The 27,503-nt window shown below is 56.2% G+C and overlaps 3 protein-coding genes across 6 annotated transcripts in view; 1 reads left to right on the top strand and 2 right to left on the bottom strand.

The window, feature by feature from the left end:
- Nucleotides 1-7,233, top strand: part of FAM222B (family with sequence similarity 222 member B) — an 83,748-nt gene extending 76,515 nt beyond the window's left edge. For 3 of the 4 annotated variants that reach the window (XM_047707449.1, XM_047707451.1, XM_047707450.1), the window contains one exon: nucleotides 3,290-7,233. In XM_047707449.1, coding sequence (XP_047563405.1) covers nucleotides 3,290-4,896 — 1,607 coding nt within the window. In that variant the 3' untranslated portion in view covers nucleotides 4,897-7,233. The remainder of the gene's footprint in view (nucleotides 1-3,289) is intronic. The other variant, XM_047707452.1, reaches the window with a different exon arrangement.
- Nucleotides 7,234-9,500: 2,267 nt separating this feature from the next.
- On the bottom strand, nucleotides 9,501-15,581 carry TRAF4 (TNF receptor associated factor 4). Its single transcript, XM_047706920.1, has 7 exons — nucleotides 15,320-15,581; nucleotides 12,335-12,386; nucleotides 11,635-11,739; nucleotides 11,403-11,564; nucleotides 11,160-11,321; nucleotides 10,918-11,073; nucleotides 9,501-10,647 (listed from the first exon to the last, which is right to left on the bottom strand). Exons 1-7 carry the CDS (start codon nucleotides 15,460-15,462, stop codon nucleotides 10,015-10,017), a joined length of 1,413 nt encoding a protein of 470 aa, XP_047562876.1. The 5' UTR covers nucleotides 15,463-15,581; the 3' UTR covers nucleotides 9,501-10,014.
- NEK8 (NIMA related kinase 8) lies at nucleotides 11,666-25,687 on the bottom strand. Its single transcript, XM_047706919.1, has 17 exons — nucleotides 25,613-25,687; nucleotides 22,655-22,860; nucleotides 22,139-22,371; nucleotides 21,804-21,935; nucleotides 21,115-21,323; nucleotides 20,811-20,893; nucleotides 20,547-20,728; nucleotides 20,290-20,440; nucleotides 19,515-19,591; nucleotides 19,039-19,156; nucleotides 18,254-18,404; nucleotides 17,855-18,018; nucleotides 17,594-17,752; nucleotides 17,261-17,419; nucleotides 15,676-16,849; nucleotides 12,335-12,386; nucleotides 11,666-11,739 (listed from the first exon to the last, which is right to left on the bottom strand). The coding sequence occupies exons 1-15, from the start codon at nucleotides 25,657-25,659 to the stop codon at nucleotides 16,821-16,823; spliced, it is 2,100 nt and encodes a 699-aa protein (XP_047562875.1). The 5' UTR covers nucleotides 25,660-25,687; the 3' UTR covers nucleotides 11,666-11,739; nucleotides 12,335-12,386; nucleotides 15,676-16,820.
- Nucleotides 25,688-27,503: the final 1,816 nt, after the last annotated feature.

The following is a 27,503-nucleotide window of genomic DNA, read 5'->3' as shown; positions in this document are numbered from 1 at the left end:
TCAGTGGGTTAAAGCCACTGCCTTCGGCTCAGGTCATGATCCCAGGGTCCTGGGATCGAGCCCTGCATCAGGCTCTCTGCTCAGCAGGGAGCCTGCTTCCCTTCCCCTCTCTCTGCCTGCCTCTCTGCCTACTTGTGATCTCTGTCAAATAAATAAAATCTTAAAAAAAAAAATTATTAAAAAAAAAAAACACCCTTGGTATCACATATTTAAATAAGGTGCTTTACAGGGGAGCCTGGTTGGCTCAGTCTGTGGAGCATACAACTCTTGATCTCAGGGTTGTGAGTTTGAGCATCACATTGGGCACGTAGCTTTCTTTAAAAAAAAATAAGTTGGTTACAAAGCTGTGGTATCTGTGTCAGCTGTACACTTAGGGGAAGAGGTCAGAGAAGAAAGAAAGCTTCTGGGATGACTGCATGGGACTGAGATAAAGTGTTGAGAAAACTTGGGGTTTTTTTTTTTCTTTCAAGGGCTGAACTTAAGTCTGGTACATGAGATGGGTGGTGCTGGATTCCAAGAATGTAGCCTCTTTTTTATCCAGTATACTCCTCTCATCCTGGAGAGTCCTCCTTAACAAAGATACTACAGCCTGTGTCCACCCTTCCCACTTCTTGTGATTCTGATTCCTTTATTTGACTGTCCTCATCATCATTGTCAACATCAGCAGAAGCAGGACAAAGAGAACTAACTGGTATCCGTGTCCCATTCCATACCCCTGAATCAAGCCAAGCTGCCTTCTGCCTCTGCTAGGGGAAAAAAAACCACTCTGAGACTTGGTACTGACTTGGAACAGAGGAACTCTATCAGTCAGCAAGCCCCTGTACCACTCTCTCTTCCCTGGCCCTCAAGAAGGGAAGCCCACCAACATGGAGGAAAGCCCAGGAGCCAACCTGTATTACCTGTCTGAACTAAACCCCGGCAGCTTTAGACTGCCAGCCCTCAGCTGAACCCAAGTCGTTCCGTCAGAATAGACCCTATACTGCTGATGCTTACTGAGTCTTCTGCACATCTGCTCTGGGTCATGCACGGGGCTAGGAGAGTCACGTGATTTTGACCAGTCAGCACCTAAGTACAGTGGCTGATCTGGTCAGTTTAAATGGAAATCTGGTGTCTTGAGTAATCTCAGATTTTCTGGAATTTTCTTATCTAGGAGAATGTAGCAAGGGTCAGAAAATGGCCCCACTTTATGGAGACTGAAGCCCACTGAGGGTCAGTGGCTTAAAAGAAGCAGCAGAACTCAGACTCTCCTCTCGGGACTCTGATTCTGCTCCCCAGCTAGTGTTACCTGGAGAAGGTTTCTGGGCCTCGGCCTCCCTCTCCTTTTTGGACTCAGCTATCTCTTTCACATTCATTCTTTTAAGACTCTCTCCAGGGGTGCCTGGGTGGCTCAGTGAAAGTTAGGCCACTGCCTTCGGCTCGGATCATGATCTCAGGGTCCTGGGATCGAGTCCTGCATCGAGCTCTCTGCTCAGCAGGGAGCCTGCTTCCCTCTCTCTCTCTCTCTCTGCCTGCCTCTCTGCCTACTTGTGATCTCTCTCTGTCAAATGAATAAATCTTTAAAATAAAAAAAAAAGACTCCAAATCAGTCATCTTACAAACATTTTGTTTATGGATAGAGCATCCATTCTGTATGCGGTTAATAAAGCAGACCTCAGACATGTGGGAGTGCCTACTATATCAAGGCACTGTGCTGCTGAGAGCACAGCTCTTTCTGTACTCTTGTGCTCAGTTCTACCTTGATGAGCGTGGGACTAAATCTCTCTGCGCCTTGTGGACTTGAGCTCTCTTTTCTTGCCTCTAAAAGCAGCATTTTTTAAGCATTCGCTGCCAGGCTAACCAGCAATGCCACCAAAGGAAGGCAGCTGTGCCCTCTTCCCTCTAGCCCACTCCTTGAGCCACTTCCCTTTCAGTTGATGCCCAGTGACGTGACTGAATGGGGTCTCCTTGGGCCAAGGCAGCTGAGCCACAAGCTGCGCATTCAGTTAGCTTAGTCCTTGCTCTGTCTTGGGTGCCTCCTGTAAGGGGAGGAAATAGGGTGGGCGTTCGCCAGCTGAACCTAGGCTCCCCGCCAAGCCCCTTCCTTCTGCTTGGGCAGTCTGTGGGCTTACTCGCTCAGCAAACCTTTATTAAGCACCTTCTATGTACACTTAGGAGAGACCCTACCTCAGAGAGGGAGTAGAGGGCTGAGACCTTTTGCCGGACCCTGGCATCCTTACAGGGCCCTTGTTCTCAGAACCTTTTCCTTTTTGACTGGAAGTCTGACATCCGCTGGACCCCAATGGGTGGCCGCTGGAGATGGGAACAAAGAGACTGTTAACGTTAATGAGGCACATTGAGTGGGTATTTCCGCGGTCTCCAAAGGAAGGCAGGTTTTTCCTCTTTCATTTTGGAAAGTGACAGCTGACAAGGGTGGAATACAGACTATTTTTGGCTCTGGGGACTTAAAGATTCTCTGAATCCTTTTTTCTCAGCTCCCTCCCTGCTACCCTGTCATTATTGTCACCCCCCACAAGGAAAGAAAGCCTTTTGATCCTCACCCAATCAGGCAGAGAGTGAGCTGTAAACAAAACTGAACTTGTGACATAAGGCTAGGGGAGGGATGCTGGCAGCATGTTCCTCTGCTCCCGAGGAAAAAAGCATCCTGTTTGCTGTGCCAGGGTACCCACCCAGTGGGTATGGCGCCCCAGCTGCCGGGGCACAAGGGAAAGCTCCTGCCTCCCAGGCCACCGCAGCCTGAAGAGGCATCACTGCGGGTGCCCTCTTTACGACGGTGTCTTGGGGAAGGGACTGAGTGGCCACAGAGGGCTCTGACATGCAGCTCCGTGCAGAACCTTCACCCCCAAGGCCAGCGTAAGCTGGTAGGAACTTAAGAGTTCCATGTAGGGGAACAACCATCAGTAACCTTTGTGACAATTGGCCAGGTTCTGGCTCTTCAAAATCCAGGACTTTGAAAGTTGCTCTGCTGTTCTGATCTTTGGTGGCCTCATTTATAAATGAGAATCTTAATAGTAGCTGCCTTCTAAAGCTGGAGCAGGGATTCATTGAGATAGCCTGTCACTTAGCACAAGGCCTGACCAGTTACAGTTATAAGTATTGACTAAATGGTAGCCGTGCTTGTGACTGTGGGGCTCGGTGAGACTGGGTCTAAGATGAAGAGAAGACCAGGGACGACTTCCTTATCCCCCGCTCTACCCTACACCCTCAGAAGGGGAATCTAGAAGGGCTGGTTGGCTTGGCACTGATGAGCTCCCTCTCCTTCTTTGCTCTCCTTACCCTTCTCTCTCTCTAGGGGACACTACACAGAAAATGAGAGCTGCTCACTATCCTACCCCAGCCGAATTGGACGCGTATGCTAAGAAGGTCGCAAACAACCCACTGACTATAAAAATCTTCCCCAACAGTGTGAAGGTTCCCCAGCGGAAACACGTTCGTCGTACTGTGAACGGCCTCGACACATCAGCCCAGCGCTACAGCCCCTACCCGACTCAGGCCGCCACCAAGGCAGGCCTGCTTGCCATTGTCAAAGTGCCAGCCAAAAGCATACTCAAGGACTTTGACGGCACCCGAGCCCGATTGCTCCCTGAGGCCATCATGAACCCCCCAGTGGCGCCCTATGCTACTGTGGCACCCAGCACTTTAGCCCACCCCCAGGCCCAGGCTCTGGCCCGCCAGCAGGCCCTGCAGCATGCACAGACCCTGGCCCATGCCCCTCCCCAGACGCTGCAGCACCCTCAGGGTATACCGCCAGCCCAGGCGCTGTCTCACCCTCAGAGCCTCCAGCAGCCTCAGGGCCTGGGCCACCCTCAGCCCATGGCCCAGACCCAGGGCCTGGTCCACCCTCCTGCCCTGTCTCACCAGGGTCTCCAGCACCCCCCCAATCCCTTGCTGCATGGAGGTCGGAAGATGCCAGACTCCGATGCCCCCCCGAATGTGACCGTGTCTACCTCAACTATCCCCCTTTCAATGGCGGCCACCCTGCAGCACAGCCAGCCCCCGGACCTGAGCAGCATCGTGCACCAGATCAACCAGTTTTGCCAGACGAGGGCGGGCATCAGCACTACCTCAGTGTGTGAGGGCCAGATCGCCAACCCCAGCCCCATTAGTCGCAGTCTGCTCATCAATGCAAGCACCCGGGTGTCCACCCACAGCGTCCCCACGCCAATGCCTTCATGTGTGGTCAATCCCATGGAGCACACCCATGCGGCCTCGGCCGCGCTGCCTGCTGCAGGCCCTGTCAACCTGCCCACGGGCGTCTCTCGAGCCCCCACTGGCTACCCTAGCGACCTCAAGCCAGTCGCCTGGAACCAGCACCAGCTGGCCCACCTACAGCAGATGTGCAGTGAGGCTGGTGGGACGCCAGCCCCTGGCCTGACAGGCAAGCATGCAGCAGGACGCGAGTTGGCAGGGCCTGGCTTTGTAGGCAAGGCCCCTGCCTACCCGCAGGAACTCTGCCTGGCACAGTCCTTCCATCTGAAGCCAGCCCTGGAGAAGCCAACCCCGTCCCCACCCATCAACGGCCTGGCAGCCCCACTGGCCTACCCCAATGGTCACTACTTCCAGCCCCTGTGGAACAACATTCTGCCCACGCCCAATAGCGACAGCTCGGGGTCTCAGGACCTCGCCATGCCATTCCATGGTGGGCAGCCCACGGGTGCACCCCTCGACTGTGGAACGGCTGCTGGGGCCCACTACCGAGCAGGGACCGGGGGTGGGCCGGTGGCAAGCCAGAACAGCTTGATGCAAACGGTGGATTACCTAAGCGGGGATTTTCAACAGGCCTGCTTTCGAGAACAGAGCCTGGCCATGCTGAGCAAGGCCCACCGAGCCCCTGGCACCCGAGCCCCTGATCCCACAGATAGTCGAAATCTTCATCTTCAGCACCCTGGGTATAGATAGGGAGCCCTGGTGCCCTCCACAAGCTACACATCGTACAGCACCCTCCTAGGTGTAGACTTACTTTTGAGTAATTGGATAGTTTGGAAATTTCGCTGCTCCAGTGTGATCATTCTTAGATGTCTAAGAAAGGGAATTTGGTGGGATCTAATTGAGGACAGCAGGGGATCCCCTGTGCCCTCATCCTCCCCTCCACCACCCCTAGCAACTTCTGGGTTTATGTGAGGACCTGACCCCAGCTCCAGGCTTTTCTCTCTGCTGCCTCTCATCCCTTGCCTTGGCCATTTCCTACCAGGCACCCCATCCTTTCTTGCACCTCTGCCTGTTTTCCTTAGGACTGAGGTGTGGGAAGGGGAAGGGGCCTGGGGGAGGTGGCTGTGGTGCGCAGCCCCTTCAGCTTGGCCACTCCCTGTCTGTCTCTGTCTCTTTGGGACTAAGAAGCCAGACTTCCCAAGTGCTCTGGAAGCTAATTCCTTATTCACCCAAAGATCTCCAATCAAAGCTGACCCAGTCTTCACCTCCTCTCACCCCTCTCCATTCCTCAGGGCTTCGTTGTACACCTAACGTTGATTCCAGAGCCACTGCACTTGTCCTTGCTACACTCCTCAAGGGCACCCTGCAGGTACTTGGCCTTATTATTAGCCTTGAGGCATGGGAAGATCTTTGTGCTGGTATCTTAGTTCCTGACCACCCACCCCCTTCCAGCCCTAGAGAAAGGTAGTAAGGTGGTAGTGACCAGTGCAGCCAAAATCCCCTTCTCACTGTTGTCTCTCCTTAATCACCTGTTGCTCCCTCCCTGGTGCCCCTCCAGAAACCAAGCAAAACAAAACAGGATGTTGAACTAAGTAGGTAAAGGGTGATCACATTGGAGTTCAGAATTAAAAACATCCCCCCCCCAAAAAAAAGTTACAATGCATTTGGTTCTCTTTACACTGGCTAAGAATATTGCTCTACACTGTAAGTTTTAAATGTCCTGTTTCTGTGTGAATGTAGTGTGGGTTTGAGTAGCGTGTGAGCGGCCCCACAGGTACATTCACCCTCTTGTCACCTCCTTTTGCAGCCCCTCAGTTTAGTGAAGAAAGAAAGAAAGAAAAAAAAAAAACACAAAGCCTTAAGCTCTTTGAATTCTTCCTTTACCAAATGAGCATGGTTCTAACAGCTGGAGGCGGACCTCTGTGGGAAACGGCCCCTCCTGCCCTTGCCGGCCCTTCACATGCCCATCCTTTCACCCCCATGCTCAGCGTGTCTCATCCCCAAGTGGCAAATAGTTGGCTAGAAATTTAAGACTTTTCTATAACTTTAAATTTAGAACATGTTTGGTAATTTTTTGCACCTTTTTGTTAAAGATATGTAGTTGGGCTCTTTTTTTGTTTTTTGTTTTTTTTTTACCAAATAAGCCCTTACCTTTCTTTCCTCTTGTCTCTGGGGAATGTGAGCTGATGATGTTATTTAAGATTTGGGGTTTTGTTTACTATACTATCCACTGCTCTTTAGCCAGAAATTCTCTAGTGATCTGAAGCAATGTGACTGAAGACCAATTTTTAAATTATGTGTTGGCAAGTTGCCTTATATTTAAAAAGAGAAAAAAAGAAAAAAATGCCTGATTGTGTTATGCCAAATGATAGCAACATGAAGTCCTAATTTATTGTTCTGATTTCCCTGCCGTCTGTGAACACTGTTACCTCCCTGTCCCTGAGCCCTTGTGGTGGGGGGGGGCGCCTACAGCTTCTGGTTCAGGGCCAGCCCCCCAAGGCGTTGGCCACCGTCTCACCCAGGGCCCCCTTCTGGTTCTTGCTTTTCGGAATTACATTTAAAGAGCACCACTGTCTCCCCTTATCCCTTGCTTGATCTCCAAACCAGGTATTTTTGCCGTAATTTTTTCCAATGCCTCTCCCCGAAAGGTGAGCTGCCATCTTAGGAAATTGGACCAGACACCAACTTAGGGGCTTTAAATCAAACCTCAAACCCTCAAATCTCTTCCTGTGTAGGGGTGCAACTCTCTGAACTCTCACTCCCACCCCTGGTCTGCATGGAAAATGTACTGTGACCCCCCCCCCCCAAAACTCCCCCCAACTGCCCTTGCCTTTGGTGTGAGATTTTTCCTAGTTCACCCTGAGCCCCTCTCCCCCTCTGCCAGCCAACCCCAACCAGCAATAAGGGTCCAAGCCAGGGCCTCCTATCCACGCTCCCTGCCTCCATCCCACACTGCCCCTAGGGAATACCTGATTCCCTACGCTGTCCACATACTGTAGCACTCATTCTCCATCTCCCTCATCTTCTCACCTGTGGTGGTTTATGGGTGTGATGGGGTTTTTAAGATTATTATAAACCAGTAAAAAGGAAAAACTCACCTTCTGATCTTGTCCTATTCGTTGAATGCTGTGAATGTTTGAGGTGATTTTTCTTGTAATGGTTTCTGACATGTCTGACTTCCAGAAGGGAAGCCAGTTCTCATTTTTGAGGGGAGCCATATAGTGTCTATCCCTCAGAAGCCTGAGGTGGTGGCCCACAGCCAGTGCCAGGCCTCCCCCTGGTCGAGGCGGTTTGCAGCTCTGTCCTGCCCTGCCAGCTGAGTGTGCAGTCACTTGTACTTCAAGGGCCATTGAAAAAGCGATCTGGTTTACTCGTGAGCCAACTGAAGACTAAGCCCCTCCCCCTGCCCTCCTTTGTTTTTTGTTTTAAAGATTTTATTTGAGAGAGGGAGGGAGAAGCCGACTCCTACTGAGCAGGGAGCCCGAGGTGGGGCTCGATCCCAGGGACCTGGGATCATGGCCTGAACCAAAGGCAGAAGCTTAACCGACCAAGCCATCCAGGCACCCCTACCTCCAACACTTTGGAAGTTCTTAGGGCCTCTGACTGGTGGAGGTGATAGGTGCAGTAATCCGTAACATGGGAAGCAGCCTCTAGGAATACTGACGGAGTTGTGCAAGTCCGGTCCCTTTCTGAGCATGCCAGTCTCTGTGGTGCCCTTCAGAGAAGGCGCTTTGCCTCCTTTACTCCATGCCATCCCTGTGAAAGCCAGCCGCCTTCTACTTGTGTCACAGATTTGCAGTCAGCCTGAAGTCACACAGCTAGAGTGAACCAAGGGGAGCCCAGTTCTGTCTGGCCTCTTTAGGCAGGTGCTTGCAGAGTCCAGCTTACTTTCTGGTGCATAACCTGGCCAGAGTTTCACAAAGCAGTTCTCCCTGCCTGCGACCGCACTGGGATGAGATCTGGGGTGTGGGGCCGACCGTGACACCCACTGTTGCACAACTCTAGGAGGCTCCCTTCAACCTTCCCCTGTGAATGCGCCACGGCAGCGCTGCCAGCAGAGGGAGCCCAAGGGAAGACTGAGGCTGGATGGGAGGTTCCACTTCCTACCTAACCGAGGAGCCACAGAGCCCATGCTAGAGCCCATGCTTTTCCCTCCCAGTTTCCAGATGTCACTGTACTGAGATGGTTTATTTGGGGAAGAGGTGGTCTTTCCTTTCTCAGCAAGGCAGGCAGGGCCCCATCTCCCCCTAGGTCATTGAATTTGGCCCTTTGAAGGGTAAGCTGGTGGTTCGTTCCCCAGGCCGGCATTTCAGACCGTCCTGTCACCTAACAAGGGCTCTTTTCACCTGGGCCTGTATGTGAGAGAGTGAAGGCAAAAACTCCAGCCTTGAACCTTTCCCTACTAGGTACTAGCTGCCACACACCGGTCCTCTTCCCGGGGCCAAGACAGAAGAGTAAGGGACTCGATGCTGATTAATCGTACAGTTTACAAGTCTAGGGGAACAGGAGTACTCCCGTCTTACCATAATACTAACGATGCCCCAAGTAGCTGAGCAACTTGGCAAAAAGCAAGCACAGCAAGGATCCAAACCAACCCTACTGCCAAAATTGGAGGGAGATATTCTACCAGGGATTGCTAGAGCTTCAAACAGAATCCAGGCCCTGTCCCAAAGCAGCTGGAAAAGCAATGAGAGTCAGTTCACGCCTCTGTGCCTATTTCATCAGCCAAATGTGGATAATCGCACTCAACGAGGCCTGTATGGAAAGTAAACAACTACGGATGAGAAAACCAAAAGGCCCTTGGCTCTGCTTAGGCCCTGGGTGTGGGATGGGCTTTGGAACTGGATGACCATTCTGTCCAGCACATACTTAGTGCTGGAAACAAGCACTGTCTTACCAAGTCTTCACTACAGCTGGCTGAGATGGCTTCTTTTCCCATGGTGATAAAAGCGACTTCATTTGCCTATTGTATTAGAGCCGCTGTAAAGTGCTTTGCAGTGTCTGCCACGTGATAGCTATTGTCATTAGACCAAGAAAGACCTACCTAGGGCAGAAACACTAGTTTGGTGGAGTATGGATCAGAGACTCCAGGCTTTAAAAAAAAAAAGAAAAAAAGAAAAGAAAGAAAGAAAAAAAAAAAGGGTCCAGAGCCTGCACTTCCCCCATTTACCCACCAGAAGGCAGCGGCAGGCAACTGCCTTCCTAAAGCCTGATGCAGCTCTCCTATCGTCCACCAGAGGGCGACCCAACAGGGCAGAGAGGCAAGCTACAGGCAGACTTTGGCTCTGTGCCTTCACAGTTGGGCCAGCCTTCCAGGGCCCTAACCATCCCAGATAAGTCAGGCTGGAACCAAGTTAATAAATACAATTCAGGATTTATTAAAAACCAGGACTCCCCTGCCGTGCCCCCCTGGCACTAAGTAAATAAATAACCAGAGGAGGCACAGCCGGGGAAAGGGGAAGAGAAATCAGATCTCAAGACAGATTCTTTGAACTACCCCTCCCTCTCCCACCTCCCACCCCCTGACTATGGCTCTTGGGACATAGCACCAGCAGGCACCTCAGTCCCGGGTAGAGTGTGACCGGCACCAAGGCATGTCTTTCTTCCCTGCCCAGGAGAGGAGAAAGACCCTGGGATCTCTTGTTTCCAAGCCCTTGATGACCCCAAGACCGGCTCCCCTCCAGAGGCCAGGGCTGAAGCACCAATAGGAGGCACCTGAGGGTGGTAGGGAAGGCGGGAGGGGGAACAAGGGAATAGAACCTAGGCAGAAGAAGAGGCTGAAAGGGGGTCCGGCCCCCTCTCTGGGTTCAGCCAGTTCCTGACTGAGGTCACAATCCCCCTCCCTTTCTCCAGGAGCCCCGTCTGCACTCAGCTGAGGATCTTTCGGGGCAATTCAACAGAGGCACGGATGAACACGGCGTCATCCCGCACGTAGTTTCGCTTACGGATATCCTGATGGGAGATGAACTTGGGATAACCAAAGCCCAGAGAGCTCTCATCCAGGGAGCCCCGCCAAGTGCCTGGTTTTTGGAAATTCTTCCAGTTTGGGTCGGGGTGAAAGGTCTCAGTGACGTGCTGTGGCTTGGCCAGCCCAGGGTCGCTCTGATCCAGCAGGGAGAAGGTGACACGGCGGGCAAACGGCCACTCGAGGAGATTGTCAAAGGCACCTGGCAGCACGCGGATGTAGAGCGAGAGGTGCGTGCCCTCACCGCTGCCATTGCCATTGAGGAAGGCAGACACCTGCAGCTTGTAGCCGTACTTGTGCGTGTAGAAGGCTGGGCTGAAGCACTCGAGGTTGGGCTTAGCTTTGGCTTCCTGAAGCCGCCGTCCGTAGCTGCCGATCTTCCAGATGAGCACGCCGTCACTGCCCACTGACAGCTCCTCCAGCTCCCGCCGCAGCTCCTGCAGCTCCTGCCGCTGCCGGCTCACCAGCGCACACATCATGGCAAGGTGCGGCTTCACACTCTCCTCCACATGTCGGGCCATCGCCAACTTAGGGCACTGTGGGCAAAGCCCAAGGCGCGGGGGGGCGGGTGTGGAGGGGGGAGGAAGGGAGGACAGTTCTTAGTAGGCACTGGCCCTGGGGAGAGAGGGGGCCGGGGACAGGGCCCCAACTCTGAACGGGAATGATAGAGGACACTTAGGAGCCCGGCAGTGGCCGGCATAGGGAAGGACCAAAGGCTTCCAAGTAGCACAGCAGGGCCCCTGGAGGGCCAAGAAGGGGGCTGGCAGAAAAGCCCAGCGGGGGGGAGGGGAGGGGGCACAGCTCACCCTGTGCTTGCAACCGGAGTCCTTGAATGGACACAGCACCAGCGCCGTGCTGCAGCTCTCCTTCAGGTGGCCAGGCAGGTCCTCCCGTGCCACTGAGCCCACGCCGCACTGGTTGGGGCAGGGCACGGGCAAGCGCGGACACTGGTACTGGTGGCTCTAGGGCCGCAGAGGCAGAAGGACAGAGGTCAGCAGCCTGACTCCCCGCTCCCCACACATCACCTGCCACCCGGAAAGGGCCTCACCTGGATGGTGTCGAAGACAAACTCCTTGGTGCAGTAGGTGCAAGGCTGGGTGCGCTTGGGGCACTCGGAGGCGGCGTGCTGGGCCAGCAGGCGCCGCATCATACGGGCGCCGCACTTGTTCTCACAGTACACACTCTCCTGAGGGCACACACCTTCGTGGCTCTGCGGAGATGCCCCGGGGGGACAAGTTAAGGGTGCCCGGCTCAACTACACCCCTCAGCCAGGCCCCCCGCCCCTGCTTACCTCAAAGGCCTCCCCACTGAAGTCGCAGCCACAGAACTCGCACTTGAGGCGCCGCTTGGGGCAGTCGTGCTGCAAGTGGGCAGGCAGGTCCCGGCGGCTCAGCTTCGTGGCGCAGCGGTTAGGGCAGGGGATGACGTTGAAGCTGCATGCGTTCAGGTGGCTCTGGTGGGAAAGGAGGCGGTGAGCGCCCGCCGGGAAAGGACTCATCCCTCCCTCCCCACCGGGGACTCACCTGCAGGTGCCGCAGCGGCCCGCTCCAGCGGCAGCCCTCCTCACTGTGGATACAGCGGATGGCCAGGCCCAACACCTGCACCTCCAGCTCGGGGTCTGGGTAGATCTGGGTGGATGGGGAGGAACTGACCAGGGTCAGAGGCTGCTCCAGTCCCCAGTCACCACCACCCCACCCCACCCCCGGGCCAGGCTAGCTCTACCTGAGCTTCAGGAACACGCTCTCTTGATCTATAATCCCCTCTGTGCCCAGCGATAAAAGGCACAGGTGGTGTCTGCTCCAAAGCTGGACACCAGGATTCCCAGCGTGCCTGTACATGACACTCCCTTCGGAGGGGCAACCAATCAGCCTGCTCAGTTCCAGGCAGCCCCCACATCCTCTGCTTCCTTCCTCCTGGTAGAGGGGTCCTGGCCGTCAGCCACGGGTCTGGCTTGCCACCCGAAGGGGAAGGGAGCACTCCTTTCGGGCACAGAGCGGCTCTGTGCACCCCCACAGTCTGGGCATTGTGCCTGCCCTCCAGGGCAAACACTGGCCTCATTTGCAACTTGGCCCAGTGGGAGGGAAGAGGCCACCTTCATGGGGGCACAAGATTCCACAGTACTGGGTTGACACTGGCCCTGAGCCAACTGGCTGCCAACAGCTCCGGCCTCCACCAAGGGCAAAACCCTGTAACCTGGGCCCCCGCCTGGCACTGTAGGCTCACCTTGGCATAGTCCAAAGGAAGCTGGTCCTCAGGGCATTTGAAGACTCCTTCACTGTGAAGCAGGAGGGGACAGGGTCAGGCTCCAGCTATGGGAAGGAAGAACCCAGGCCCCACCCCCTCAACCAGGGTACCCTCCCTCCCCCACCACACCTCTCAGCCAAGACCCCAGATCCCAGCTCTTGTCCTGAGGAGAGGGGTTCTGGGCCCACTGGAGGCAGACAGCTGCCTCTGAGAGCATTTGGCCAACAGGTGGCAGCTGGTATCCCTCCCCCCCTCACCCAGGAGGGCAGCTGGACTGGGAAAGCAACAGGACACCTGCCCTAACAGGACACCCGTTAGTTTTTACTGGCTGGGGGGACCGGTGCGGGGAAGGGGGGGTGGGCAGGTGGGCAGCGATGGGCTGAAATTAAGTGGCAGGACACCCCAGCCCCCCCTTAGGATTCTTGTCCAAGAACCCAGGGCAAAGGTCAGTTTCTGGCCACTTTACCCCATCCCTTTCCTCCTCCGGTTAGGGTGTGTCTTGTAAAGCAAAGAGGAGAGTCTCACCCTCAGGCAATGTTTACACTCCTATCCAGTCCTAACTACCTGCCTCTGGGAAGGGGCTGCATGCCCCCCATTTTGCAGATTAAAGAACTGAGACTCAAGGTAAAGCAGCACCTGGACATCTTCAGACAGTTCAGACAGGTTCTACTACACTGTACACACACAAGGGGCTGGGGCAAGAAAAACCCTCCAGGCAAGCTCGGCCAAGACTCTGGTCACCTAAAGGCAAGCTCTGAAAGCTTTCTGACCTTGCACTAATCCCCATCCGGAGGTCGGCACCAAGAAACCTGCTGGCACACCTGCTTCCACCAACATGGCCTTCTGACCCTGGCCAGGGCCAATCACACACATCTGGCGTGGCCTAGGCAGGGCAAGGGCTCACCCAGTACGACCCAAGGCCCTCAGGCATGGCATTCCCGGCAGATCTGAGTCAAGCAGGTGGGAGGCAGAAACCAAGGCGGAAGAGGAAGCCACATGGCAGCCTGTCCATGATGCTACTCTGTAGGACCTGGGGAGTTCAGGCCCCAGGTGCTTTAAAGATTTCTAGCACCCACCTCCCCCGACCCCACTACCACCACTGGTCTTGCCACCAATGCCAAGAACAATACACGTCCAGGTACTGAAGAGGTGCACCCATGCCCACAAGGCAGCCAGCCCTCCTGGACCAACCTGAGCGATAGCCCAGGTAGGAATGGGACAAGACGGGTGGGCCACGGTGGTGGGGGGCGGTTGTCTGTTCGGCTGCTTCAGGAATGTGCTGATTTAGTGGTCTGGGAGACAGGGAGGGGACTGAGGCAAGTCCCCAGTCTTCAGGCAGATTAGCAGGAGCAGCTTGGGGCCCAGCCAGGACAAAGGTTCTGCCAGGGTTATGGACATCCTGGTAGGGTAGGGGGTGGTGGTGAGGGACAGAGCCTGTTCAACCACTTCTGTCCTTCGGGGGCCTCAGCTGCACAGCTCAAGAGCTGGGGAAGGGGGAAGGAGAGGGGCCCAGACAGCTCCAGGCTGTGCAGTGAAGGCCCAGGCCCAGGGGAGAAAACAGGATGGGGGGAGGGGGCTGTGGGAGAGGAAGAGGGGATTTCCGGGAGGGGGAGGTGCAGAAGCTGGAGAAAGGGGCAAAGGAGGTGGTGGAGGGAAATGGCCTGACAGCCCCCTCCCCTGCTCCCTCAGAGGCTGTAAGGGTGGGTCGGCTGGGGGTGGAGGCAGGGGCTCAGCTGGCCTCATCTGGAAACCAGAGGGCCGAGGAAGGGCACCGCAGAAGACAATGGGACTGTGTGTCTGTAGGGGAGTATGTGTGTACACTGCAGGGAGGAGGGAGGAGGGTGAGGGAAAAGGAGGAGGGGGGCAGGCAGCACCGCAGCTCACGCAGGAGCATATGTGAGGGCAGGAGCCGGCCCAGACTGGGGGGAACTGAAAACAAAGGGCCTGCTGAGATTTCCGCCAGCGAGGGGCTGCGGAGGGCTGAGAGAGGGAGCGGGGAGCACTGAAGGCAGGAGCCCCAGAAATGCTGTCTGCGCCCCTAGCTCGCCTCAGCAGCGTCCAGACAGGCGGCAGTGGCTGACCCAGCTTTCCCCTGTGCTCCCGGGGCACGACCTTCCCCAGGAGTGGGGGCTCCCTCATCTCGCCTCCCCACACCCAGGTTTGAACAGTTCCCAGCAAAGGAGTTTAGATTCGCGACACGGCAGAGCGCCCAGAACTCAGCAGAGGCCCCAGAGCCAAGGGGCCACCTGGATCCCTAGTTCAGTTACACCCAAGATGCGCCCCCCTCCCTCGCGATTTACAGACCACCCTCGGTACTCAAGATCCCCAGGGACGAGGAGGGACACCCGAACGGTTCCACGGCTTCAAGGGCGATCTGTAGCGTCACAGTTCTCCCTCTATTGTGCGACCAAAAGCAGCCCGGGCTTAATCCCACTTAAGCCTTTAAGGAACTGTGTGACCGTGGGCAAGTCTCAGCCTTTCTTTGAATCTCTCGTTTCACCATCTGTGAAATGGGAGAACAATAGCTGCAGCTCTCGGATTGCTCTTAGCTCAGAGGAGGTTAGATGGGCGGAAACCCGAGAGGCTTAAGGCCCTGTGCGGGACCGAGAGTTCTGTCCTCCTCTTCCCCTGCGGATTCAAAGTTCAAGGATGCGGCCGCTCCAGCTTTCAGGTGAGGGGGAGGGCCTGCCACGGGTCAGGAAGGGCGTTTTCTCCCACCTCCACCCCGCGGGCAGGCACGGAATTCCTCCGAAGAGCCCCAGGACCCTTCGCATTAGTGCGCGGGGTCCTCCCTCGGGGCCTGACGTCACCGCCGCCCCGTGACGTCACGGTGGGCGCCCCTGAGGTCAGAGAGCCGCGGCACAGACAAAGGCCCGGCATGCCTCCCGCCTGGGCCCCTCCCCACGCTCCGTCCCCCCTCGCCACGGCCACGGCCGTTCCCCGCTCCCCACCCCCGGCCCGCACCTGAGGAATTCCTGCAGGCAGGTGTCGCAGAAGCGGTGGCCGCAGGTAGAAACCTGCACCGGCTCGCGCATGGGCTTCCCGCACAGCGGGCACAGCAGCCGCCGTTTGGGCTTCTCAAGGAACTTGTAGTCGAAGCCGGGCATGGCGGGCGGGCGGCGGGCACGGGCGAGCGGGGCCGGGCACGGGGCGGCCCCACAGCCCGCGCCTCGCTCCGGCCGCGCTCCCGGCTCCGGGCGGCGCCGACTGGCGGCCGCGGCCTGCGCCCAGCCCCCGAGCCCGCGAGCCCGCCCGCCGGAAGAGGGGGTGGAGCCGCGCCCGCGGGGTCCTAGCGCCCTCCGCACCCGGCTCCCACCCACCTCGCCGGCTCGCGGCGTCGGGGTTGGCGGACCGCCCGCCTGGCGCCCTCCACAGAGCGCGGGCTCCTCCTCTCTCCCTTTGGGAAGAGCGGTCGTGGCTGCTCCGCTTCTCCCCGGGGCTGGGGGGGGATCTCCTGACGCTGGATAGGGCGCAGGGCCCTGGCGGTCAGGCTGGGCAGCACCACAAAGGTTCGCTTCTCCGGCGTCAACACCTCGGTCTCGGGGGGGCCACGTGTCGCCCCGGGGCCCGGGACTCCAGCTTGCAGGTGCTAGGCAGCCGAAGCCTGGCAACCAGATCTGGGGAGCTCGGCTGGCGCAGGGAAGCCTAGCTGGGCGCTGGGCCAGAGGAACCTCGGCCCCAGCCTCAGGCTGCGCCCACATTCCTCCCTGGACCTCGGCCTTGCCCAGCCCTGGGGTGTCGGGTCTCCACCCCCATCCCCGAAGAGATCACATTCGGGGCAGGCAGTTGATGTTTTTATTGGCGCTATTTCCCAGTCATCTGCAAAACTGGTCTGGCCCAGCCAGTTACCCTTTCTCCAACCTGCTTTGGGGGAATGGCGTGGGTGGAGGGGCAACCTTCGGCAGGACCTCCATTCTGCAGTGGACACTTTGGTGCCCTTGCAGATCCACTCCCAGTCCACTCAGAAGTTCTGTGCCTCCAGATCTCCCAGCAATGCAGAAGCCAGGCAGCCAGAATGGCCAGTCCAGGCAGGACAGGGCTTGCCCTGCTCCAAAGCACTGAGCTGCTCTCCCGGGGGGCACCAGCGACTTATTCTCTAATTGTGCTGGGGGTAAAGGGCAGGGTCTGGGTGGAGCCACAGCTGCCTCCAGCTTTTTTCTGCCAAGACTCTGGAGACCACCCTGCTTGGGAAGGCTGGGTCTGGTTTCTGACCCTAGCCAGGCTGGACCCTGGGGACACCAACTTAAAAGGGGTAGGAAGAGAAAAAAGAGATGTTGGGGGAATGGGGTGGGCTGTAGTTTCCGGATCCAGGGCCAAAGGAGAGTGGCCGCTTCGCTGGTTCTTCTCTGGCACTGAGGACACTCCAGGGGGCTGGTGGGGACAGTCCTCTGCAAGCGTCTGCAGTTTTCAAGCATGTTCCAAGGAGCAGCAATATCGGGGTGGTCCAGGAGTGTATCTGGATGCCTCATGGTGGGATGGGCTCATCTGTAACCGCTGGAGGTACAAATGAGACACCCCTGCAGACACCCAGAGGGCAGTGCCTCCAGCAACAGCAAGGGATACCCACCTTCGCTCCCACTCCCACACACACTGTGCCCTGGACTCAACCTTGACCGGCCAGAAACAGAGGTTCAAACTAAACTGGACTGGGGGTAGGAGAAAGAATGCCTTTGGGCCCTGGGAAGCACTGGGAACAGTCCTTCAAGTGAGGCCCAAGAAGCAGACTCCCTTGCCTTCGCCAGGCAGGCAGCTGTCTTACCCAACAGCTTCTGCTTTCATTTATCTGGAGGCTTAACGTGCTCTTAGTGCTCTGGGCCGTGACCACTGGGGGATGGGAGGGTGGGCAGGGCCCCCACCGCTGGATTAAACCTTGTGGAGGTGAGGTGGGAAAAGGTAACAACTCACGGCGGACAGCCAGGAGAGTGTTTCCATGGCAACAGGACACAGACGTCACTGTGTAGGGATGTGTCTCCTGCAGCTGCACTGGCCGAGGGAGTCCAGCATCCTCATCCCGTCTTCCTAGTCGACCTCGGGCCCCTTTCCCCCAAGAGTACACTTCACCTTCTGCCAAAGAGAATCCCAAGGACAGGAAGAGGAGGACACGGCTTAGCAAGTAGCTACCCTCCATCCATCTAGCCCCAAGAGAATGTTCAGCAGCCCTGAGCAGGATACCACCCCCACTGCCCATGGGCCTGCCAGCAACCCTATCTGGCCCCACAGTGCCCACGGATCAATCACCTGTCCCGATGGCTATAGTGAAGGCATCCCCGCAGGCCACCATTGCTATCTTGATGTTCTGCAGGCCTTGGACTTGACAAGGTGCCCTGCTGACCCGGCGGGCATGGGTACCCAACTGCCCGTGCTGATTGCTGCCGAAAGTGTAGCAGTCGCCAGAGGCTGTAGGGGAGGAAAGAGGAGAGGAGAGGGGCTGTCTCAGCTGAGATCCCGAGGAGACCGGGGGAGTCTACCCATGGCCTCCTGGGCCAGGGTCCTACTCACCAGTCACGGCAGCTGAGTGAGCAGTGCCCAGGTCCACACTGAGCAGGGGCTCCTGGTCGAGGGGTGCAGAGCCTAGTGGTGTGAAGCTCAGGGCCTCCTCCACCTGCTGGTGGGGGGCAGTCTCCTCCCCCAGGGAGAGGGGGTCCAGGCCCAGCTTGTTGAACCTGAAGGTAAAACCAGAAGCCAAGTCCAACTGGCAGTTTGCACAGACCCTCCTGACCCCACCGAAGTGTGCCAGGGCTGGTTCCCAGAGGACAGTTCCCACCCTGGGTTGAACCCAGCAGTGTGCTCAGCCCCACCCTCAGCTTGGACCCTGGGTGGAAAGTAGGCAATGACGGATAGAGCATTAGCAGCCAGGGAGGGGGAGGGCATTCTAGTCATGCCACTGGACCCATTTACCTGTTACTCCCACAGGCCAGGGCTCGGCCCGGGACAGTGAGGATCATGGAAGAGTCAATGCCACATATTACCCGCTGGGCTTCCTGTCCTGGGGGCATGGACACCTGCTGGGGGCAGCTGTGGGACTCCCTGGTACCCAGTCCCAGCCGGCCTACAAGGAGAAACCAGGATGGGGCTAGTTTGGGTTTTAGGGTTGGTGATGCCAGGATGCGGACCAGCCATGGAGAGGAGGTAACGGCGTGAGTTAAGGCTGTGCCCTCTGCCAGAAATAGCTAACCTCTGTGGTCAAAATCCTACTCCCCCTTAATGCCCTGTTCAGATGCCACCTCTGTCTCCTCCAGGGACATCCCGTGCCATTCCTTGGGTTCCCACATCTCTGGACCTTGGGGGGAGCCCTGATGCTGTCTGTCCTTTATTGTAGGGAGATGTCATCCCTCCCCCCACTATGCCAGGAGGACAGAAACCCCATGTAAGTCCTCTCTAGTTTCCAATGCCCAGCATGACATCTGACCCAGAGAGGGCTGCCGGATGAAAGAGATCTCTCACTACATCATAAGCCCCTGAAGGAAGGTATTCCTCCTCATCTTGTCTCTGCACCCAGCACAGGAGGGGCTCGTACTAGATGGGCAGTAAGGTTTTGGTGAATGAAGAAATGAATAGAATCGGCTTAAGAGAAAAGAGGGAGAAGAGGCCAGGGTTGGGAGGTGGGTATGAAGTCCTCTTCAAGTCCCAGTCAGGGTGCTGTGAGATGGAACCTAGAAGCTTGAACAGGGAAGACAGTTTACCACCGTCTCCGCGGCCCCAGGCAAAGAGTTCTCGCTCAGTGGACAGGGCCAGCACGTGGGACGCTCCACAGGCCACCTGCACCATCTCATAGCCCAGCAGGGCCTCCACAATGGTGGGCTAGAGAGAGAAAGAGTTAGAAAGAGATACTAGGCAAGGGGCCTGGACTGCTGCCTGGCCTCAGCATCCCATGGAGGGATGAAGAAGTTGGAGGCTGCAAATTCTCACCAGACAGCTGTGTCTTTAACACACACACACACAAACGTGCACGCATGCACGCTTGCATACACTGCCACCACTGGGGCAGCCTGGTCTTTCTGTACTTCCCCTGGTGTTGCTCAGAACAGGTGCAGCCCAGGAGCTAGAGGGACCGGTGGCTGCTGGGGATTCCCGGCCCCCAACTCGGGTGTCAGCTGTCAGATGTACAATCCTTGCCACCCGCCCACTTCCTCCTCCCCCAAGTACCTGCAGCACCCACCTGGCTGAGGTCATTGAGGCTGCCATGGCCTAGGCACCCATTGCTGCCACTGCCAAAGGTCATGATGATACCTCGGTCTGCAGAGAGGGGTGGTGAGGAAAGAGAAGGGAGAGAGGTTGGGCTGTTTTTCCAGAGAGGCCAGTCCATGGGTTGCAGGTGAAAGAAGTTGGAAGCAAAGGCTGGAAGAATGGGGCAGAAGGTAGAAAAGGACAGGCAGCGTATCTCTTTGCGTGAGTTTGGACAAGAGACAGCCTCTGAGCTGTACATCTGAGCTTTCCAGGTCTGTCACTCAGCTTCCCTCAAATGAAGATAATCTACAGTAACTACCTCGCCAGGCCTGTTGTGAAGGGTAAAGGAGACTGTGTAAGTAAAGCACCTCTCTCTCTCTCAAAATAATAAATACATCTTAAAAAAATAATAAAGTGGGGCGCCTGGGTGGCTCAGTGGGTTAAACCCTCTGCCTTCGGCTCGGGTCATGATCCCAGGGTCCTGGGATGGAGCCCCATATCGGGCTCTCCGCTCAGCGGGGAGCCTGCTTCCCCCTCTCTCTCTCTGCCTGCCTCTCCGCCTACTTGTGATCTCTGTCAAATAAATAAATAAAATCTAAAATAATAATAATAATAATAATAATAATAATAATAATAAAGCACCTGGTGCAGGATAACTAGTAGAAGCATTAATGAGTGCGCAAATGACAACCAGTGAGGGGAGCTGCTCTGGGGGGGCCTTCTCAGACTCTGTGGAATGCACCAGGATAGTCCCCTGCTGGACTCACCGGTCAGGCAGGCCGTGAAGAGGTCCCCACAGGCCACATGCTTGATAGTCACACCCGACTGGCCCTCCAGGAAACGGGAGACGAACTGGGGCTGCTGCTGCTCCACAGCCCCAGGCAGGAGGGCGCCCCCTCCCGCGCCTAGGGGCGGGGCCTGTGGAGGGCATGGGCGGGGCCTCAGTGGCCCCCTCAGGCACCCCCCCCCCCCCCGCCGCCGCTTACCCCACCCCAGGCTCCCCCTCACCCAACAGCCTGCTCACCTCCCACAAGATGAGGCGCCCAGAGCGCGTGACGCCCGCCTTCTGCGTGCGTCCAGCCGCCACCTGGACCACTTCTGTGTTGAGCATCGGCAGCCGCAGCGGGGCGCTCAGCCCGCCACCCCACGCGTACACGGACGACAGTGGTGGCGGAATGGCCGGCCGTGGGGGTCCCCGGGGTATGCCTGCGGGACACCATGTCAGGTCTATTAAACTGGTGGGAATGGCTTGGCATTGGGGAGGCACCGGAGGTTGGCTCTGACTTACCCCTGCAGCGGGGGCCCGTGGTCCTGCTTCCTGGGCTGCAGCCCGGGGCCATGGGTGGCCCGGGGACCAGGGACTTCTCTGCCCTATGGGTCAAATGGGGGCTTCAGGACACGGACCGTTCCTGGCACCTGCCCCCCCACCCCCCCACCCCCCAACACACCACACACACAGGAATGGAAGACTTGCCCAGGCTTATTGTGCTCTCACTGGGTGTCTCTCTCTCTCTCTCTCTCTCACACACACACACCCCGCTTCCCAGAGCTCCAGCACCACCACCCCACCCCCACCCTCTCCCCGCACAGGCCTCCTCATGCGGACACTGCCCAGATCGGTGTGAAGGTTGAGGAGGGCTCGGATGCAGAGGGGCTGCGCCATTATGTGGCTGAGCGGTGGCCGCTGCGAGGGCTCCAGGCTGAGCAGACTGAGGACAAGCTGGCGCAGCTCAGGGCTGTACCGGTCAGAGATTGGTGCAAAGGTGCCACTCATGATCTTCAGGACCAGTGCTGGCAGGTTCTGTGGAAGCACGGAGGGTGAGGTTGGCCAGAGCCTGTCCCAGGCTCTTGGGTGGCAGCACCTCCTGCCTCCAGGTCTAACCGGGTGGTCAAAGCCTTGCACCGAGAACCTGCAGTCTGACGAGGGGACTCCCGGGGACAGGAACTCCTGATAGGGGAGCTGCAGCTATGTCCTCAGGAACCCTAGGTGGTTGGTTGGGAGAACTCAGGTCAGGTCTTGCCCTTAGTGGAAGCAGCAGGGGCAGGGGTGGGGGGAGTCCCTAATCTGTTGGGAGAGCCCTGCTCTCAGGAGTCCTCAGTTTGATGGGGGACCCAAGCCTGAGGGAAGCCACAGCCCAGCCATGGGGTAATTTCCCAGTCTGACGAAGGAAACAACTCCGCCACAAGGGAAGGAACACAGAAGTGGCTGGAGCCAAGGACTTCTAGGGCAGGGAGATAGACACAGATATTTCTCACTTGTCTCTCTGGGGGTATAACTCACCGCAGCTTCAAAGGCCCTCTTGAGGCTGGCCAGTTCATAGAGGACACAGCCCAGGGCCCAGATGTCACTCTTCTGGTTGTAAGGCTTGCCCTCACACAGTTCAGGGGAGATGTAGCACGGGGTGCCCACCACCTGCAAGAGGGAAGCAGATCTTATTACAGCTTAGGGGAGGGAAGGCTCGGTCCAAGGCCCACTGCAGACTGCTTCCTCCTGCAGGACCACCCAGCCCGGGGTGGGGGGGCAGGGGGCCAAGGTCTTGGGGAGGGAGGGGGCTGGGACGCAGAGTGAGCCTTGGCCCCTCCAGCACCCATGAGGTCCCCTCTGTGCCCAGGCACCGTGTAGGCCTTGCTCTTGCTACTAAGGATCTTGGAGATGCCGAAGTCCCCGATCTTGACAACCATGCGGTGTTTGTCGAGAAGGATGTTTTGAGTCTTGAGGTCCCGGTGCAGGATGAGATGGGTGTGCACGTGGTGCAATGCAAGCAGGATCTGCACAAAGAAGTGTAGGATGGTCTCCTCCTCCAGCAGGGAATTACAGCGCTTCTGGATAAACTCGGCCAGCGTGCCACCTGCAGCAGGAAGGAACTAGCTAAGATCTAGGCTTTTCCCGTGCCTGGCACTCTCCTGTTAAGAAACCAACAGCGGAAAAAAAAAAAAAAAAAGAAAGAAAGAAAGAAACCGACAGTGCAGACAGGGCAAGGGTCTGCCAGCCTCGTACACCTGGTGTCACAACCCTATACCTGTGAACCGCCATCAAACCCAGTCTGAGGACGGAAGTTGGCTGATCTGGGTCTGCCTGTCCCAGAAGAGAGGGGCCCTTGGAGCCAGGCCAATGTGAGGAGGCTGGCCCACCTGGTGCGTACTCCATGGCAATCATGAGTGCCTTGTCCTCCAGGAAGTTCTCATAGTACTCGATGACATTGGGGTGGTTGAGTAGCTTGAGGACCTGGCACTCATTTTGGGCTGCCTGCCGCTCTTCTTTGGTCATCTGCTCCACTGGGATCTGCTTAATGATCACCAGCTTCTGGTCAGCCTTGCGCAAGCACAGGTGCACAATCCTGGGGACACAGAACACAGGGGTGGGTCCCAGCTGAGCTTCCAGCCACATGTCAGGCAGGGCAGACCTTGTCACTGGATGCTCCTTAGGAGAGGGGAAACAGGCATGGAGACTAAGAGATCATCTAAAATGCATAGGACAAGTTCAAGAATAGGGAGAACTGGCCACAAACGCTGTGTGTGAGACCTTGGGCAAGTCATTTAACCTGAGGCTCAGTTTCAGCACGGGCACAGTGAAGTTAGTCTTGATCATCCTTAGTGTGCACAGACCTCGGAGTTAACTGCCTGGGTTCAAATCCTGGCTCCTCCTTGTATTACTTACCTGGTTTGGGATTATATGACATTTTCATCTGGAAACCAGAATCAATTTCCCTGGGTTGTTGAGAGGATGAGTAGAAGCCGTTCATACTATTATTTTCTTCCAACTCTGGTCAGTGGCCATAAAAGCAGCTAGTCTCCTTCACAACTATATCCCCAGAGCACAGCCCAGTATTTAGCACACAGTAGGGGGTCAATGAGTATCTGCTGAGTGAATGGACTATAAGAGGATCATTTAAGAGTATCAAACTTAGTGGCGCCTGGGTGGCTCAGTGGGTTAATGCCGCTGCCTTCGGCTCAGGTCATGATCCCAGGGTTCAGGGATCGAGCCCCGCATGGGGCTCTCTGCTCAGTAGGGAGCCTGCTTCCTCCCCTCTCTCTCTGCCTGCCTCTCTGCCTACTTGTGATCTCTGTCTGTCAAATAAATTAAAAAAAAAAGTATCAAATTTATATTTCCATCTCAAACCTCTCCTTTGAGCCCCAGACTAACAAATCCAACTACCTGCTTTGCATTTTTACCTGAGTGGCTTGCAAGCATTCTAAATTTTTAAAAAAGATTTTGTCAGAGAGAGCATGCAGGAGTGACCATTACAAGGAGGGGGAGTGGCAGGCAGAGGGAGAAGCAGGCTCCCCGGTGAGCAAGGCACCTGATACGGCACTTGAACCCAGGACCCTGGGATCATAACCTGAGGTGAAGGCAGACACTTAACAGACTGAGCCGCCCATGCATCCTGCATCTTAAATTTTAACAAATTCAAACTGCCCCCAAACCTTTTCTTCCTCAGGCTCTTCCATCTCAGTAACTGATAAAACCATTAAAGTCAGACACCTGGGGGCGCCTGGGTGGTTCAGTCATTAAGACTCTGCTCAGTCGTGATCCCAGAGTCTTGGGATCCTGTCCCTGCTCGGTGGGAAGCCTGCTTCTCCCTCTCCCACTCCCCCTGCTTGTGTTCCCTCTCTTGAAGTATCTCTGTCAAATAAATCTTTTTTTTTAAGATTATTTATTTATTTATTTGACAGACAGAGATCACAAGTAGGCAGAGAGGCAGGCAGAGAGAGAGAGAGGAGGAAGCAGGCTCCCCGCAGAGCAGAGAGCCCGATGCGGGGCTGGATCCCAGGACCCTGGGATCATGACCTGAGCCGAAGGCAGAGGCTTCAACCCAGTGAGCCACCCAGGCGCCCCCAGAATGACATTTTAAAAATGCAAATCAGGGGCGCCTGGGTGGCGCGGTGGGTTAAGCGGCTGCCTTCTGCTCAGGTCATGATCCCAGGACCCCCTGCGATCAGGTCATGATCCCAGAACCCTGTAATCAGCGCCATATCCGGCTCCCTGCTCTGCTTCTCCCTCTCCCTCTTCCCCTGCCCCCTGCTTCTCTCTCTCTCACACACACTCTCTCTCTCTCTCAAATAAATAAAATCTTTAAAATAAATAAAAATGCAAATCATATCAAGACCATTCATTGGGGCGCCAGGGTGGCTCAGTGGGTTAATCCGCTGCCTTCGGCTCGGGTCATAATCCCAGGTCCTGGGTTCAAGCCCCGCATCGGGCTCTCTGCTCAGCGGGGAGCCTGCTTCCTCCTCTCTCTCTGCCTGCCTCTCTGCCTACTTGTGATTTCTCTCTGTCAAATAAATAAATAAAATCTTAAAAAAAAAAAAAGACCATTCATTCTGCTTAAACCCCTTCCCTTTTACACTTCGAATAAATCCAACCTCTTTACCTTAGCCTATTAGGCCATCAGCTGTTCTCTGTGACAATCACATTTTATACCATTCTCTCTCTCTCTCTCTATACCATCCTTTACTTTGCCCACTACATTCCAACTTCACCAGTCTTTTTCTCAGTTCCTTGAATACTCTGAATTCTTCCCCGCGTGAGGATATGGTGCTTCCTCTGCCTGAAAAGTTCTGCCTTCACCTTCGTTTACTGGTTTTCATCCCTCAAGTCTTGGCTTTACAATTCACCTCTCAAAGAGAAATTTTCCTTCACCATCCCAAATAAGTAGTCGTGGTGTATGCCACGTTCGCAGCTTGTTAATAATTGCTTTAGTATCTTGTTTATTGTATTATTTTACTACAGTCTACACGCCCCGAGAGGGAAAAAACCACGCTTATTTTGATCTTTACTGTACACTCGGCGCCGAGAGCCTGACGAGTATAGCTAGCGCTCAATAATCGTTGAATGGCTGAGTCAGGAATCAAAGAACGAAACTCTGCGGCCGCGCAGAGGCTGGCCGGCCGGGGGTGGAGGGGTGGGGGGCGGGACCTCGTTAGAGGCGGAGTCTCCCAACTAGGACCGGGACCGGAAGCCTGGGCGGGGCTTTCCAAGCTGGCGCTCACGCCTCGGGGCGGGGCTAACCGGGCAGCGAATTCGCTGTCAGAGTTGGGGCTCATTTTCCCTCTCCCCTACCAATTTCCTTCCCCAGATCCCTGGCTCACCCGAAGGCACCTCTCCCCACCACTCGGATCCGCTCGTACTTCTCCATCTCGTTTCTCAGAGTCACATTTCCGGAACCCCCCACGCAGACGCAGCGCGTGCGCGGACCCGCCCACCCTGTGGCCGCACCCCCGACCCTGGAAGATAATTGCGGGGCGGAGCAAGGGAAATTGGTGTGGGTTTCGGCTTTGCATCTGTCTTGTGCGGTTTGCACGTCCTTGCAGCCCACTCCCACAGTTCCTTTTTCAGAATCCCAGGAATGGGGTTTTATGGCATTTCTTGGCGCGCTTGGCAGCTAGGACGGTACAAGCCATTCCCTACACACGTGTTCGCATCTGGCCCTCACAAAGCTTTAGACCCGAGGGCTGCTCTTCACAACCAGTGAGGGTGGAAAGCGAGGACCAATCTCCCTAACCCACTTCTTTTTCTTTAAGATTGTATTTATTTGAGACAGGGAAAGCAGGAGCGGGCAAAGAAAGGCAGAGGTAGAGGGAAAAGCACATTCCCCGCTGAGCGGGGAGCCCCACGCGGGGCTCTATCCCAGGACTCTGAGATCATGTCCCGAGTGGAAGGCAGACGCTTAACCGACTGAGTCACCCAGGCGCCCATCTCAGCCCACCTCTTTGCTCACTAGTGACGCTATTTCAGAGAGAGCGGATTCTCATTGGCACGTAAATGATAAACTACCAAAACTACGAAGAGCGTCAGCATTCTCTCGGTTTGTGGGGCAGGGATCAGGGTTAGTTTCGTGTTTGCCTAGGGAGAGACCGGGGAAACCCCGAGCCGTGCACACTGATTCACCTAGGGAGAAGGAGACTCCAGGCTGTCCCAACAAGTGAGCATCGCCCGCGTCAGCACTCTCATCACACCCCTCCCTCCCCCGCAATTTTGCCGCGGGTAATCCACCTTCAAGGCTCAACTGTAAGGAGAATCTCCTTGTGGGGAAGATGGGAGGGATGTGGACCACTATGTGAAAGCATCAGAGAGAGGAGGGAGAGCTGTTTGACTGGTGTGGGATCAAGGCTTCTGCCCTAAACGTAAGGGGCTGGTTAGTATGATTGTCTAGGATCTTGGCCGGAGGTGAGTTTAATTCCTGTTGTCTCCCTGTGCCTCCTGCTCTGTTCGAGCTCCATAAAAGCCAAGTTAAGGAGCAAGAGGATGGTGATTAGCTAAGAGTCAGCGTCCCCGTTTCTGAGTGAGTGAGGAATGTGAGGAAAGGAGTGTTTATGTTCTGTCCCGCCCCACCCCTCAAAAGAGACTCAAAACTGTCCACGTGGAAAGACCACGAGAGGGGCCCCACGAGGGGCCCTCGGTGGCTGGCTCAGGCTGCTGTTGGCTGATGAACAAAGCTGCCCTGGGAGCAAAGGGAAGCGCAGAGGGGAAAAGCCGCACAACCCGGGACACTCGTGCCCTCACCTAGAAACCAGTCGGGCCGTGGTTGACCCCGGAGCCCCACAGGCGTTAATATGTAACATTGGAGCCAGCAAGGGAGGCAGAGCAAACATCCAAACCTCTTGGTCCCTGGGTCTCCGGCGCCTAAGGCTTCTAGCTTTCCCTCCCTCTCGCAGAATCTCTTCCCTAGCCCCCCACCTTCCTACTTACCACCCCCTCCCCCAGCACTCGTTTTCAGCCTTTCCTCTGTTTGCACCTCACTTGCCTGGAGGCGGGAAGGGGATCCCGCGCCAAGGTTGGGATAGGATGACACCTAGTGACCACGAGCTGCAACTGCTCCAGCCCACTGTCCTGAAGACTAAGGGTCACCCCAGCAGCCCGGTCTTCCTTGTGCCAGCCTCCAGGGAGCCGGGAGAAGAGCCGGGATTGTCTAAGGGAGGACTGTGACAGCCGCTCGACCTCAGGAGCCCAAGAGCGGGCTGGGAAGAAGGGTGATGGATT

The sequence above is a fragment of the Lutra lutra genome, chromosome 16 (genome assembly GCF_902655055.1).
Source record: "Lutra lutra chromosome 16, mLutLut1.2, whole genome shotgun sequence".
Lineage (NCBI taxonomy): Eukaryota > Metazoa > Chordata > Mammalia > Carnivora > Mustelidae > Lutra > Lutra lutra.
The sequence above is the reverse complement of the archived record's forward strand: the minus strand, read 5'-3'. Positions and strand labels throughout refer to the sequence as shown.

What these genes read in the sequence shown, in the direction of transcription:
- NEK8 (XM_047706919.1), bottom strand. Translation starts at nt 25,659, where the DNA reads ATGGAGAAGTACGAGCGGATCCGAGTGGTGGGGAGAGGTGCCTTCGG. An exon ending in AGAGGGCCTTTGAAGCTGCG is followed by an intron (nt 21,324 to 21,803) that starts GTGAGTTATACC and finishes GTGCTTCCACAG; the next exon opens with AACCTGCCAGCACTGGTCCT. An exon ending in TCACTCAGCTGCCGTGACTG is followed by an intron (nt 17,753 to 17,854) that starts GTGAGTAGGACC and finishes CCTCCCCTACAG; the next exon opens with CCTCTGGCGACTGCTACACT.
- TRAF4 (XM_047706920.1), bottom strand. Translation starts at nt 15,462, where the DNA reads ATGCCCGGCTTCGACTACAAGTTCCTTGAGAAGCCCAAACGGCGGCTG. An exon ending in TTCCTTTGGACTATGCCAAG is followed by an intron (nt 11,740 to 12,334) that starts GTGAGCCTACAG and finishes CCATCCACCCAG; the next exon opens with ATCTACCCAGACCCCGAGCT. An exon ending in GGCCGCTGCGGCACCTGCAG is followed by an intron (nt 11,565 to 11,634) that starts GTGAGTCCCCGG and finishes CTTTCCCACCAG; the next exon opens with AGCCACCTGAACGCATGCAG.